General features: G+C 52.4%; 5 protein-coding genes across 5 annotated transcripts; 2 read left to right on the plus strand and 3 right to left on the minus strand.

Annotated features, from left to right (window-relative positions):
• Positions 1-105: 105 nt before the first annotated feature.
• On the minus strand, positions 106-1,494 carry Z517_02341 (uncharacterized protein; the record flags this gene model as incomplete). The annotated part of the gene is made up of 2 exons (XM_013431451.1): positions 106-944; positions 1,002-1,494. The coding sequence occupies 2 exons, from the start codon at positions 1,492-1,494 to the stop codon at positions 106-108; spliced, it is 1,332 nt and encodes a 443-aa protein (XP_013286905.1).
• A 3,193-nt stretch (positions 1,495-4,687) lies between these two features.
• On the minus strand, positions 4,688-7,075 carry Z517_02342 (uncharacterized protein; the record flags this gene model as incomplete). The annotated part of the gene is made up of 1 exon (XM_013431452.1): positions 4,688-7,075. The coding sequence occupies one exon, from the start codon at positions 7,073-7,075 to the stop codon at positions 4,688-4,690; it is 2,388 nt and encodes a 795-aa protein (XP_013286906.1).
• Positions 7,076-7,764: 689 nt separating this feature from the next.
• On the plus strand, positions 7,765-8,235 carry Z517_02343 (uncharacterized protein; the record flags this gene model as incomplete). Its single annotated transcript, XM_013431453.1, has 1 exon — positions 7,765-8,235. One exon carries the CDS (start codon positions 7,765-7,767, stop codon positions 8,233-8,235), a length of 471 nt encoding a protein of 156 aa, XP_013286907.1.
• Positions 8,236-8,578: 343 nt separating this feature from the next.
• Positions 8,579-12,916, plus strand: Z517_02344 (uncharacterized protein; the record flags this gene model as incomplete). The annotated part of the gene is made up of 3 exons (XM_013431454.1): positions 8,579-9,457; positions 9,565-9,798; positions 9,848-12,916. 3 exons carry the CDS (start codon positions 8,579-8,581, stop codon positions 12,914-12,916), a joined length of 4,182 nt encoding a protein of 1,393 aa, XP_013286908.1.
• Positions 12,917-13,169: 253 nt separating this feature from the next.
• Z517_02345 (uncharacterized protein) lies at positions 13,170-14,251 on the minus strand (the record flags this gene model as incomplete). The annotated part of the gene is made up of 3 exons (XM_013431455.1): positions 13,170-13,384; positions 13,493-13,583; positions 13,715-14,251. The coding sequence occupies 3 exons, from the start codon at positions 14,249-14,251 to the stop codon at positions 13,170-13,172; spliced, it is 843 nt and encodes a 280-aa protein (XP_013286909.1).
• Positions 14,252-14,309: the final 58 nt, after the last annotated feature.

Consider the following 14,309-nt stretch of genomic DNA (forward strand, 5'->3'; position numbering starts at 1 on the left):
TGTCCGTGGATGCGCAGAGAACGGCTCTATTGACGATTTTAATCCAACACTTCTTTTCACCCGCCGACAAGGCCCGCCACTATCCAGAGTTACTTTACATCTTGGTCACAATTTGCTCGACGAACGAGTCAACCTTTGCAACTCCTTTGTCTCCAGCTTGACTGCAAGGTCGCTCAAAATCTCATCGCTGCCTCCGCCCACTACCATGACCCGGACATCTCGACTGATCTGCTCGATTCTGGCACCCTTTCCAGTCCTCGAATAGCCTGCTCCGCCCAGGATTTGCTGTGCGTCCCGGTTGACACGTTCTAACACCCGCCCGGCGCTGGTCTTGAGAATGGCAATCATTCCTCCGAGATTGAGGTCTTCCCGAGACGTAGCTCCCTGGCGATTTTGGATCGCCCTCTTTCTCTCATGCTCCGTCAGGTACACAATTGACTCCATGTATGCATGTGTTGGCTCGACATCACGGCCAAAGTCCGCAAACTTGGCCGCGATCACTTGGTTCGCAATCAAGGGCTTGCCGAAAGTATGTCTCCTGAGTGCATGGGCATAGGCGTCTTCGATGGAGACGCGTGCCATGCGAAGGGACGTACATGCGAGCCAGAGTCTTTCGTGGTTGAAGTTGGACATGATGATATCAAAGCCACGGTTTTCTGCGCCTATGAGGTTTGCCACCGGGACTTCGACTTCGTCAAATTCGATATAGGTGGAGCCACTGGCGTTGACTCCCGAGTTTTCGATCTTGCTGCATGTCACACCGGGGGATTTGAGCGGGATGATGAGCGCCGATACTCCCCCGCGGCCTGGTCCCCCTGTGCGTACCGCGGCGGTGCAGTAGTCGGCAAAGATGGCATTGGTGATCCATTTTTTGGCGCCGTTTACGATGTACACATCTCCACGACGCTCAGCCGTCGTTGTGAGGCCCGCGACGTCCGACCCGGCTGTGGTGAGTTAGAAAGAATGACGAATATATCGGAGAGGAGGGAGAGAAAACTAACCATCCGGCTCGGTGACACCAAGACAAAATCGCGATCGACCCACTATCACATCGGGGAGGAATCTCATCTTCTGCTCCTCGCTCCCGAAATTTATGAGCGGTGGCGCGCCGATGGAGTTGCCACAACTCAACGCCCAGATGACGCCCAGGTAGCCACACCTGGCAATCTCGTCAATCACGATCAGGTCATGGAACCCGTCCCACTCTTCCGGGTCGATGTCTCCGGGCAGTCTCTGGCCGACGGCCTTGATCTGGGCGACTGCCAGAGGGTAGATCGAGACGGCCATGTACCCCAAGCGGGCGTGGTTGAGGATGACCTCCTTGGGCACGGAGCCCTGGCGCTCCCAGTCCTCGCAGAACGGGGTGATGTGCGTGTCGACGTATTCGCGCGCCTCGGCCTGGAGCCGTCGATGGCTCGCGGTGTAGTAGGGGCTGACGTCGCGCGAGAGCCACGGAGGGTCTGCGTACGGTGCTGAAGAGATCGAGGGAGCCATTGTGATCGCTGATAAAAGATATTTAATCACAAAAAGTAACAAAATTGTTCCCACTCGGAAGTTTTCCACAATTTCCAACAAAACAGATCAGAGAGGTCAAGAGTCAAGAGTTGGGGGAAGGGTTCTTTTCTCCCTAATCTTGTGACCTCTTCTGTCACGCTGTAGCTGTCCCCCTATCCTTGAAAAACAAACCACTGACTTTCTTCTCTTACAAGCTTTTGTTCCTCTCCTTCTTTTTCTGGCGTTGCGTCCCGTGGTGTGGTGTGGTGTGGTGTGGCGCGACGTGACGTGAATGTGACGGGAAGTGTGTAGCTCTACAAGTACAACCGTACAAGTAACTTGGGGTATTAGAATAAACCCCAGATTTGTTACAAGTATATATATTTCAAAGTTCCACTTTGGAAAAATAACCGATTCAACGCCGAAAGAGAAATCCAACCCATTTTACTCTTTTGCATAGACAGACGAGGCAAGCCACCAAAAGAGTGCCCAGTCCCTAGGCAGTTCCTAGGTAGTTCCTAGGTAGTTGGGATTCTGCACGGGCGGGCCACCCCCAGCCGGGAACAATTAACATACCACGGCTCTGTTGGGGGAGGGGGCAAAAGGGGAGGTCCGCGCGGGCACCTCGGCCCTTGCGATCGGCTAGACTTGCCTTTGCAGCTAGAACGTCAATTTACTGTACATATCATTCCGCAGCGGAAAAACTTGTACGGAGGTAATAATACCGAGTTACTCGTAGTCCTGTTCTAATAGCGTCTTGATCCTCTAGAAACCAGTCCCCTGTATGTATGTACTACCTCGACTCGTTTGAGGCTTCAAACACCGTCAGCCGCTGCACAAACTACTTTCGTTCTCGTAATTATGCGGCACTGTTCTACTTCAATAAAGGTGCTGCTTCAGCCTCCAGATCATGTCTTCTGCCTCGGTAGCGCGTGACGAGATACGCACCGAGTAGCACCGACTGATCCCTCCCCGTCGGTGCTCCCAGCCTCAGCAGCCATCTCAGCGCAATTGCTACAATAACCACAGCTTGAAGGGCGAGAAAGACAACGCTAAGCGCGCCTGGCGCGCCCCGACATGCGCCTCATTTCGAGGTACTGCGGATAGAACTGCCACAAGACGAAAAATAGGGCGACCAATGTATGGACGATCAGGGTAGAGCCGATGAAGATTGTGGTTCCCATCCTTCGCGGGGACGGTTTAGGAAGAGCGATGAGCATAGCTGGGAATAGGAACAAGGCGGCATGTGTGAAAGCGATGGCAGCGATGGCAGTGCTAGCCTTGTTGTTAGAGAGGCTAGCCGGTTTAATGCTGGAGGGGTAGGAGGCGAATAAGGTCGTCCTGCGTGCTCGTGACTATGTGATTCAAGGAAATAGTTCGGAGGAGGCTGAACGTGTACAGCGTTATTGAGCATGCCCACAGAGGCGGAGCTACTTGCAGCAACCCTAGGATACCACCCAAGGCTCCGAGACCTGTCAACTTTCCCTCACCGACGAGTGACAGAACGGGTTTCTCGGTCGTAGGATATGCATAAGCTGCAAATGAGAGTGCGTGCGCAAAATGAATGTTACTGTAGATGGCATCGAAGAGCACAAAGTATGGAGATATACCCTGGGTAGCACCATGGCGTACAATGCGGCCGATTTGGGGGAGATATGCGGCCACAATGGCAACGAGAAGCACACTAGAGAATGGGTTAGTTTGATCAAAGCGTGACTCGGTGGTAAGGACCCTCCAGATCAATAGTAACGTCGAGGGGACTGTTTGCGTAAGTTTCCGTTCCAAAAGCCCCTGATTGCTATTCCAGTGTGGTTTATTGTACTCGGTACACTTGAGTATAATGCCGGAAATGGTGTGCGTGCGTCGTAGATCGTGAGCAAAGGATAAGAATCAACACTTGAAGCCGAGGACGAACGATACACGGAAGATGGAGGTGTGAACTCTTGTCGAAAGCTGCCGCTTAGATGAACCAAGAATTTGGGCGTCACCAAAAGGCCACACATTACAGATATCGGCATGAGTTGTGTATATACGAACATGGTTCGTTTCAAAAGCAGGATATCACCTTCTCCGAGCAGACTCGAAGTTTGGGCGTGAAGCACAGCGCTTAGCTGTCCCATGAGCCTATGGGTGGCTAAAATTGGGTGCTACATGGCGAACAGGTCAAGCCTCGCACTGCGATCCACGTGAGCCCTGATGTGGTCGTTAAAGGTCAAGCTTTACTGGTTGTACGAGTAAAGGTTCCCGGGTCTAGCGTTCGAGCCGATTGGCATGCATAGTATGTGTACATGTATGTGTAGTTGATGTTGCGAGTGAGAAACATCGAAACTTCTGTGAACCTCAGGGGAGGCTCTGGAAGCAGAAGGTGAACCGAAGGTGGGCAATTCAGTCACGTGCGGAACATGGCCGAATGGTCTTCACATTATTGAGTCTACGCAGTACTTACATACTCATCAGAGGGACTTCAAATGATAATCTCCCGTGTAATCTTCGCCTCCTGTTCATCCCATCCGTCCTCACGGACTGGTTGATACACCTTTTGAAGCAGATTTCCCGCTCCTTGAACTCTCCACTTGCGTACTTGAGGGGCGGGAAACGCGGATTCAGTTCCGATGGGTCTTGGCCGTGGACGGGCCGTGTTTCAATGCCTCAGACCGGTCTTTGTGTACTCGTACGAATGCGCAATGAGGTCAGTAAGTGAACGTATGATTCAAGATGCAGACATAATTCGAGGCGAATCACAAATCCAGATCGAGGTTCGAGGTTCGAGGTACAAGGCAGAGGGTACAATGCACTGTCTAGTGACTAACTACTACCCAACTACAAAAGTGCCATGTATATACCGAGGTAGATTGTTTGATTGGCTGATGTCCGCCTATCTGCCCACTCGTATTACAACGAGACGTGGGGTGAGGGTACCTGTTGAGTAGGTAAATGTAAAACCTGGTTAGTTAGGGACGGGTCGGTAGGTTGGATGATAGCTAGGTATTCAATCTCCAGGCCTCTGCAGAGAAGAGGAACGAATGAATGAGAGTGTTCCTATTCAAGTACAAGTATATCCCATCCGCTCGACGTAGCCTGCGAGCTACCGTATTGTACGTTATTTATTACCGACAACCCGGTACTTGTGCAAATGAACGACATAAAACCGTCTGTCTATGCGTATACCTGGCAAATCTACCACTTACTAACTCTATTCAACCCAGCACAGCACCGCCCCGTCGTTGACGGCATCCCCATTCTTGACGCCCGTCATGAACTTGCCGTCCACGTTGATGGAAATGTTCGTCTCCATCTTCATACTCTCAATCACCATGACGACCTCACCCGCCTTCACCTGATCCCCGTTGGCCTTGAGCACCGAGAGGACCTTGCACGGCATGGGAGATTTGATCACCTTCGAATTCGACAACGCCGAGGCCCCGCCAGCCCCGCCTTGTCGCTGACTCTCCATGTAGTTGAGCACGCTGTAGCATTTGTATTCGACCCAAGTCCCCAGCCCGCGGAAGTGGCACAGGACAGTCTGATAGGAGCTGGTAGACGACGCGGGGTTGGACGGTGTGTCTGTCGCGATGTGGGCGTGGATGACGGACTGGTTGATGGAGACGGCCACTGAGGCTTTTCTCCATCCATTGTCGCCACTAAGATCTTGTATGTCTTTCCATTGGGTAAATTCCACCGTGTACTGCGGAGCTTTGGCGAGCGATGGATCCCGCAGCTTGTGGCTGATGGCGTGATACTGCCGAGATATCTGGTAGGCCTCTGTATTGTTGCGGCTTCCAGTCTCCGAAGCACTGTCGTCTGCACCCGTGGGAATGGGGACTAACGTGACCTGGTACTTCGAGTGGCCTTCGCCCCGAGACTGGGACCCCCAAACTAACAGAATCGGTGCCTGAGCGAATGACGGCTCGGAAGGAACAATTATACTGGTGCTGCGATTGACGGGATCAAAGTGTTGGTTCCGGAACCCGCGAGTGACATGCTTGAAAGGCCTGGCATCACCGGATGGAGATGCTCCATCTCTCAGCACGAGGCCCGGGACAAGCGAAAGCATGGATATCATGTCCTGCGCAGAGTCGGTGTAGGGATTCTTCAGCAGACTTTGCAAATGCGTCGGAATCAGCGAGGTCGTATATGCCGGATCGTGAAAGCTGTCGTGTACGAGGCAGGACTGAAGGAAAAGTTGGTTGGTTTTCACTCCTGCGCATACGGTATTTGCGAGAACCTTGACCATTTTCGAGATGGCCAGTGACCTCGTTGGCGCCCACACGACAATTTTTGCAATCATCGAGTCAAAGTAGATGGATATACTGGATCCAGTTTGTACGGACGTCTCGTAACGTACATCTCTTGACGTTTGATACTGGTCTGATTCGCGCCACAATTGAATGGTGCCATTCTGTGGCATAAAGTCGCCGCTTGGGTCTTCGGCGCAGAGACGACACTCGATGGCATGGCCTTTTTGTGGAATGTTCCGTAGGATGGCGAGACTAGCGAGTGATCCGCCAGCAGCCACAAACAATTGCAATGAGACAATGTCAAGGCCTGTGACTTCTTCTGTGATGGGATGCTCGACCTGCAGGCGTGTGTTAACTTCGAGGAAATAGAAACTCCCGTCTCTGGCGTCCACGACGAACTCGACAGTTCCAGCACCCTCGTAGCCAATGAGCTCGCCGATCTGAACAGCCACTGCGCACATTTTCTGCCGCCGTTCCTGAGTCAAAAAGGGTGAAGGTGTCTCCTCGATAATCTTCTGGTGTCGTCGCTGAACAGAGCACTCTCTCTCCCACAATGAGAGGACTTTGCCATGGCTATCGCCAATGATTTGAACTTCGACATGTTTGGCCGCTTCAATGTATTTCTCCAAAATACAATCGCTGGACCCAAAAGAGCGCTGGGCCTCGGATTGAGCGCGAGCAAGCTCGCCCGCAAGTTGCGAGCGCTCTCGAACAATCCGCATCCCGCGACCTCCACCTCCCGCAGACGCTTTCAGCATCACCGGAAACCCTACATTTTCTGCTGCAGATTCCAACTCCTCGACATTCTGACTCGACCCGGTGAATCCTGGAATCAGCGGAACACTTGGCGCATGTTCCCTCAAGTAGTCCTTCGAGTTCCGCTTGTCACCTAGCGTCGACATGGCCTGAGAGCTTGGTCCAATAAAGATCAACCCCGCTTGACGTACAGCATCCGCGAAATCTTTGTTCTCGCTGAGATAGCCATAGCCCGGATGTATGGCATCAGCGCCCCTCGATCGAGCCACCTCTACCAGAAGTTGGACGTTTAAGAATGGGTTTCCGCCGGCTTGATTGATGCTTCCCAGATTGACTGCTTCATCTGCCTCAGCCACATGGCGTGAAGATGAGTCTTCCTCTGCATAGATGGCGATCGAGGTTAGATCGAGTTTCCTGCATGTCGTAATGATTCGACATGCAATTTCGCCTCTGTTTGCAATCAGCACCCTCTGGATCTTCCTTCGGCCATGGCTGCTAGGTGGTAACTGGGCGACGAAAAGGGGCGGTCGCTGCGGAGTTGCAGATGTTTCTCCTGGGTCTGGCTGGTTGTCGCGATACTGCCTCATTCTGGTGGTTTTGTTCGGTGGTTGGAGGATTTGAAAGATGTCACTTCAACGAGGTCTGGGATGGGGCACGCATTATAGCCGATGCACAGGACAAAATAGTAAAGCCCTCAAGCTCCGTGCCTGCCTAGACATGGTTCTAACCACACCTATTGGAGCCAAATGACCAGCAGAAATTCCGCGGGGTACCCTACCGAGGCAAGCAATTTGCCGTTTTCTGGTCGACGGAGAAGGCGGGCCGTGCGATGGCAGCCACCGGATCTGGGACTTTGCATGTTTGACCAAGCCGCCTTCGGTTGAAACGAGGCCCAGAGGCACGGAAATCTTGGCGAGACCGGCTAATCTCCCGTCTGACACAAAACTGCAGCCAGATATCAAGTGTAGATGGAGCGGCCGAGCAGTTGGCGGTGTCATGCGGCCCTTTCGCTGCCTGCATTTCCCGGCCCATTGCTTCGCCGGATCTTTATCACGTGTACGCCAAGAACACTAACCTCTTTTGGCGCAAATATCAAAAGTGAGTCTCTCAAGTCATTTTTGTCAAAGACTTTGATGAGGAAAAATCATCCGGCAATTCCACAAACCATCTCAGCTAGAAGAATTCTCTAAATCGCTGTGAACCTGAATCCCACAGCTTGTGTCTGTCAAACTCGTGATACGCACTTCCTAGAGTTCAACATCATCAACCCGCCAAGATGTCGCTGACCAACGTTATCGACCCGGAGAATGCCCCAAACTACGAGGACATGGAGAAACAATTCGCCGTGAGGGCAGTGCAGCATATGACGGTCTATTGGGGCATTCTCGAAAAGATACCTGGCTCAAAACTTCGCTTGACTCGACTTGACGACGAGATCCTAGAGCACTTTAAGCGTGAATTTCCGGATTTCGACCCTGCTGAGGAGATTGACGAGGATGCCATGAAGAGTAAAGAGGGCAAAGAGAAGTGGCGCAATTTTGCCCAGGTCTACGAAAAGGGCGAGAAGAAAATCGAAGACTACAACTTCGGCACCATGCTGAGGAAGAGTCCCAAAACCGAGTATGGCGAAAAGGAGACCATTTTTGTGATTCGGGTGCAATTCTATGCCATCGAAATTGCTAGAAACAGAGCTGGACTGAACGACTGGATTTATGAAAACGCACAGAAGCAAGAGAAGAAGTCATAGACAGGGAGAGGGCACGCCGACCGCAAATTGGACACCGAGAGCAATGCCGAACCGTTCAATCAGCACGAGACTGTCTCAGACTCCTTTCAAATAGGATGAACCCCAAATGTCTCAATACCTGGGCCTCGTGGGCACATTCCACAGAACAATATCAAGGATCCAAGGTGTGCCACCGACGGCCTTGGCACTCAGCATTCAATTCAAGGAATGAACATTTTTTTCAATCATGACTTCGCATGGTTCAAGTTGTTGATTCTTGATCTTTAGTCCCACTGCAATTGGTTCGCGACATTGATACGTTGGTCCTGTCAACCATGTCTATTCAAGCATCCACCTCCACGACATGACCACCAATGCACAGGATGAGGATCAAACTGAGTCTAACGAGGCGCTGCAGAAATATGGCTTCCTCGGTCGTTGGAGAAGCATTTTCAGATTCACTGCAACAGCACACTTGTTCGTTCTTTTGCCAGCCATTACTATTTCCGCTGCAGCAGGATGTTTGCAACCAGCAATGGCTTTCTTTTTTGGCCAATTCTTCGACACCTTTTCGGATTTTGCCGCGGGAAAGACTGATGGCTCAACCTTCATGCACCGTTCTCTGCGCAGCCTCTATGCGCTCCTTGGAGTCGCAGGTGCCACGTTCTTCTTCAAGGGCATCCTTTTTAGCCTTTGGCTGGTGTTCGGCGAGATGCAAGCCAGGAGCATTCGTGAATTGCTCTTCCAATCTTTGCTCGATCGTGAAATAGAATGGTACGAGGCGCGAACAATTGGAGTAGGGACACTCCTAACCAGGTTTCAAAGGTACGGGGCACCCAACGTGGCGATGCGTGTTTCTCACGAGATCAGACAGATCAGTCAACTGCAGCTAGGAAGCTCCCAGCCCCTTGGCTTTATCATTATGTGCCTGGTTCAGGCGCTGGCTGGACTTAGCCTCGCATTGCTCACCGACTGGAAATTGGCCCTGATTGTGCTCTCGGCTATACCTGTCATCGCTGTTGGAAGCGCGCTCATTTCTCGACGTATACAAGCAAATATCGACTGCCAGAACCAGAAACTATCCACCGCAACCAGCTTAGCCAGCAACTGCGTCAAAAACATTGTTACTGTGAAATGCTCCAATACTCAAGCCCAGGAAAGAAACAACTACGCTTCCGCGGTCAGGGCAGCTGGCGTGTTCTCTCTGAAGCAGGCTTTCTCTACTGCCTTACAATCCGGATTCGTACGTTTCACCACGACGGCAATGTTTGTACAGGGCAAGTCTTTCGCGCCTGATCATAGAAAAAAATCTCATGAATGTGTGCAGGGTTCTGGTTTGGCGGTACACAGGTTCATTCAGGTGGAATAACCGCCGGCAAAGTGGTTACTACATTCTGGGCCTGTCTTATAGCCACGAAAGCATTTGAGGACTTGCTACCACATTGCATCATTCTTCAACGGGCCAAATCTGCAGCCCTAGCGTTGGAGGTAGTGGTGGCTAAAGTCACGGGTGGGCGATCGCAACAACGAAAAGCAGGTGGAATCTCACCGCAGTTTTGCGAAGGCAATATCGAAATCCGGGCGGTACGTGTCAAAACATATTTGACAAGTCGATCGACTAATTCGTCCAAAGGTTTCCTTTGCCTATCCTTCTAGTCCCACGTCCCTTGCTCTAGACAACTGCACATTCTATTTTCCGGCTGGGAAGACAACGTTCATCGTCGGCAAGAGTGGATCTGGGAAGAGCACACTCACCAATATGCTGTTGAGATTCTATTATCCAAAGAGTGGAGCAATCTTCATCGACGACCACGCCTTAGGAGATATTGATATTAATTGGCTGAGAAACAATGTCACTCTCGTGCAGCAAGATTGTGTGCTTTTCAATGACACGATTTTCAACAACGTTGCTCTTGGTCAACGTGATTTCGAGCGAGTTCCGGATGCGCGTGTCAGCGAATGTCTGAGGATGGCCGCATTGGAACCCACCATTGAGCAACTTCCCGAGGGTGTCCATACTAGAGTTGGCACAGGCGGCTCGTCTCTTTCTGGAGGTCAAGTGCAGCGAGTTGCCATTGCGCGTGCGTGTCTACGCAACACACCGATAATGATACTAGACGAGGCAACAAGTGCTCTCGACAATCTGAGCAAGACAACTGTCATGGAATCTCTTCGGGAGTGGCGACGTGGAAAAACGACCATCATTATCACACACAATGTGAGTCAGATACAAGAAAATGATTTTGTGTACGTCCTTGAAAGCGGCCGAGTTATTCACGAAGGTCGTCGTGGGAGCCTTGCTGCTGGCTTCGAAACTAGCACTACTGATAAGGGAGTTTATGCAAAACAGCAGGTAAAAGAGGAACACGACCTTTCCACGAGGTACTTGTCCTGGGGCGGTTCTACAGGCTGGTCAAACCAGTGTAGCCCTTCTGTCCCATCTCGGAAAGACTCTTTCGACTTCGACCCAGCAGAAGGAAGACAAGGTCGCACTTATGAAAATATGCAAGACGCTGGCCAAGGAGTACAACTTGGACGTAGCCTGAAGAAAGGCCTGTCTACAAGCAGTGAAGCTGCGCTGATGTTTCTCAAGCGTCAATCAATGGCTCGCGCTAAAGCTATATATAGCCTTGGTCAAACACCTACGCCTGGGTATCAAGGAGCGACTTTATCTTCATCAACGTATAACAGCCCTGAACCCATTCTCCGCAGAACCATTTTCATATCACCCGTCCCCGAGTCCACACGACCGCGGGACAAACCACTGCCTATACCACCTCTGAGGTCCGATGCTGAAAGTGGAGGGACAATTCCAGGCTACGGGACTGGCGTGTCCTTTGTTGATAGAGAAAACAAACGACTACAACCAGCAGCTTCAATCCTCACAGTTTTGCGTACAATATGGCCTACACTCGATAACGCTCGTCGAACCAAGCTGCTTCTTGGGCTTCTGGCGACGCTGATCCACTCAGGAGCTCCCCCTGCATTTTCTTATGCGCTCGTGCAAATCTTCGACACCTATTACTTGCCAAGAGGGTACGAGAAGAAGGCCCTGATCTACTCGATGGTCGTTTTCGGAATCGCCGTCACTGATGGGTGTGCGTCTTTCTTCATGCAATATCTTCTCGACTCGGTAAGCCAAATGTGGGTGGACACGCTCAGAATTCAGGCATTGCAGCGCATTCTACGCCAACCTAAGGCCTGGTTCGATGAAGACCAAAATAACCCTGCAGCTCTCATGTCTTCACTCGATAAGAGCGTAGAAGAAGTCAAGGATCTCGTGGAAAGATTTGCGGCCCAACTCCTCGTCGTTGCTGTCATGATGACTGTGGCAATGATATGGGCCATGTTTTCCTGTTGGAAGATCACACTGGTCAGTCTTGCAGCCTCTCCCGTGCTCTACGCTCTAGCAAAGTGGTTTGGGTCTGTCGCTTCTCTTTGGGAATCTCGAACAAGCGCAGCCCGCGACCGTGTCAACGAAATTTTTATCGAATCTTTTGCAGACATCAAGACAGTTCGATCGCTCACACTGGAATCTTACTTCCACAAGAAGTATCGCAATGCAACCCAACAGACCTTTGCCATTGGTGTCCGACGAGCTTTATTCAGTGGCTTCTTCTTCGGCCTGTCTGAATCCGCCATCGCTTTCTTCACACCATTGATCTTTTGGTATGGAGCCCGGCTCGCCAAAGATGGCGAATGGCCGGTGAACTCTATATTCACCGTGTTTGGTCTCCTTTTGTTTTGTACCGCCAACGCTAATGCGGTCGTTACATACATACCCCAGACGAGTTCAGCGACCGATACCGCGAGTCGCCTGATTCGACTTGCACATATGCAAGTGAACTCTCATGAAGAAGTTGGGGAGGTTCAGCTCGACAAAGACGACCCAACCACGCTCTCGGGTCCGATCCATTTCATCAACCTGACATTCTTTTACCCGACCCGTCCAGAGGCAGCGGCCCTTCGGAGACTCAATCTCACCATTCCATCTGGCAAAACCACCGCGATCGTAGGATCCTCGGGCTCTGGAAAGTCGACTATCACATCTCTCCTGCTGGGCCTCTACCCCCCGACGGCTGATCATCTCGCCCTGTCCCCTTCCAACCCCTGGGACGGTCCAGCATCTCTCACACTGTCCGGTCGTGACATTCGAACACTCGACCTCTCCTGCCTCCGGTCCCTGATCGCCGCCGTCCCACAGCACCCAGTGCTCCTCCCGACCACGGTGCGCGAGAACATTTCCTACGGCCTCCCCCCAGAATCTCCGTGGACGTTGGCAACGCGGGTCGAATCTGCCGCGCGCGCTGTGGGGATCCACGAGTTCGTCCAATCGCTCCCGCAGGGTTACGCCACCGTCGTGGGCGACGGCGGCCTCGGCGTCTCCGGCGGCCAGGCACAACGCATCGTCATCGCCCGCGCGCTGATGCGCGATCCCAAGATCCTCATCCTCGACGAAGCGACCAGCGCGCTGGACCGCAAAAGCGCGGACACCATACAAAGGACTATCGTCCGCTTAGTTAGACAGAAGCAGGGCAAACTGACGGTTATCATGGTCACACACGCGAGGGAGATGATGGCGGTGGCGGACCTCGTCGTGGTCATGGAGGGGGGGAGGGTGGCCGAACAGGGTGCCTTTGCCGAGTTGGTCGCGAAGCAAGGAACATTGTGGGCGCTGTTGAATGCTGGGGACGATCAATGATTAGGGAGTCTAGAACTCCTTGAAGCAGAGGCGCACGGGACGGAAAATAGTCTGCTCTGTTCTTGCTTCTCTTCAAGAAATACGGAGGACTGCGCTGGATTTGTCACTGGTTTTGCCCTTTTCAGAATCCAAATTTGCAAATTATCCAAAATCTGCCCCCGAAATCGGCGTCAATGTTCTCATCTACAATTACTACATCTCCTATTATCTGACTATAAACCCCTCCACCTTGGCCGTAGAACGACGCATCCAGTCACTGACTACCCACTGCCCTATTCTCTTCAATCCACGTTCTGACGGCCGTCCAGTTCTTGCACGTATGTACAGCGCTCTGTAATCCGCCCGCACGATCGGCCACCGTCTTCTGATGGCCCACGTAGTGGTGCGGGCTCTGCGGAGACGACACCACGCCGCGGTCGCGGGTGGGTTCCAGCGTCGTGTCCGCGGCGCAGAGGAGGGCTTGTCGGACTATTCGTCGGAGAGGACAGAGTTGAGTAAATTTGCCAGAAAAAGGAAGAGTTGTCAAGTGGAGGAAACAAGGAAGAGGGGAGTGGGGAGAGAAAAAATTATTCTTACCGTGGTCGAGACAGTGAAAGACATGGGCTTTCTCGTGCACGTGAGGGTGTTCTTCGTGGTCGTAGTCGATCAGGATCTGGCGGATGAATGCCTAGACGGGAGGAGCGCTCGTGGTCAGTGAATGAATCCAGACAACTGAAGTTCGGTGAGAACGACCCGGTTCCATACAATCGAACGGTCCAGTGTTTGAGCACGGGAAGATGTCGGGGTGGGGGAACCTACCAGACACTCCAACTGTCTCACGACAGCAACGTCGTATATCTCGGTATCAGCAACCGGGTGTCCGTCTCCATCAACGGCAGCGGCGCTCAATGGCAGGCCGTATCTCCTCGGGTGCTGGACGGATATCCTCCCGTCGCCCTTTGGGAACATGCGGAGCCACGCACGATCGCCCTTGGCCCCCTGAAGCTGGAACTCATACCTGTCCGCAAACACTGATGGGAGCTCGCCAAGCGACGGAGCGAACATCTTGATTCTCGAAGTCGCAGGTGCGGCGCCGTTGGTCTTCCAGTACGCAGATGGCCCTGTTGGGAATGTAGGTGCGAGCTTGTGCCGATAGCTGAAGAGAGCGAATGAGAGGGCAGCCGTCACGAGGAGGACGCCAAAGAGAGCCGTCAAGGGCTTTCGCCTCGATGTAGAGCTTTCCGCGGGTACAGGCGCTCCGGTGTATTCCCCACGAGGCGACTTGGGGGTCCGCGGAACGACCAGTGCGTTCTTCTCGCCTCGGTATGGTGAGCGAAATCGGAGAGTGGAAGGCATGTCTTGGTGTTATCATACAACGGCCCTGGAACCACCGTATACTGGGACAACAGAGATA

This window comes from Fonsecaea pedrosoi (genome assembly GCF_000835455.1).
Source record: "Fonsecaea pedrosoi CBS 271.37 unplaced genomic scaffold supercont1.2, whole genome shotgun sequence".
Classification (NCBI taxonomy): Eukaryota; Fungi; Ascomycota; class Eurotiomycetes; order Chaetothyriales; family Herpotrichiellaceae; genus Fonsecaea; species Fonsecaea pedrosoi.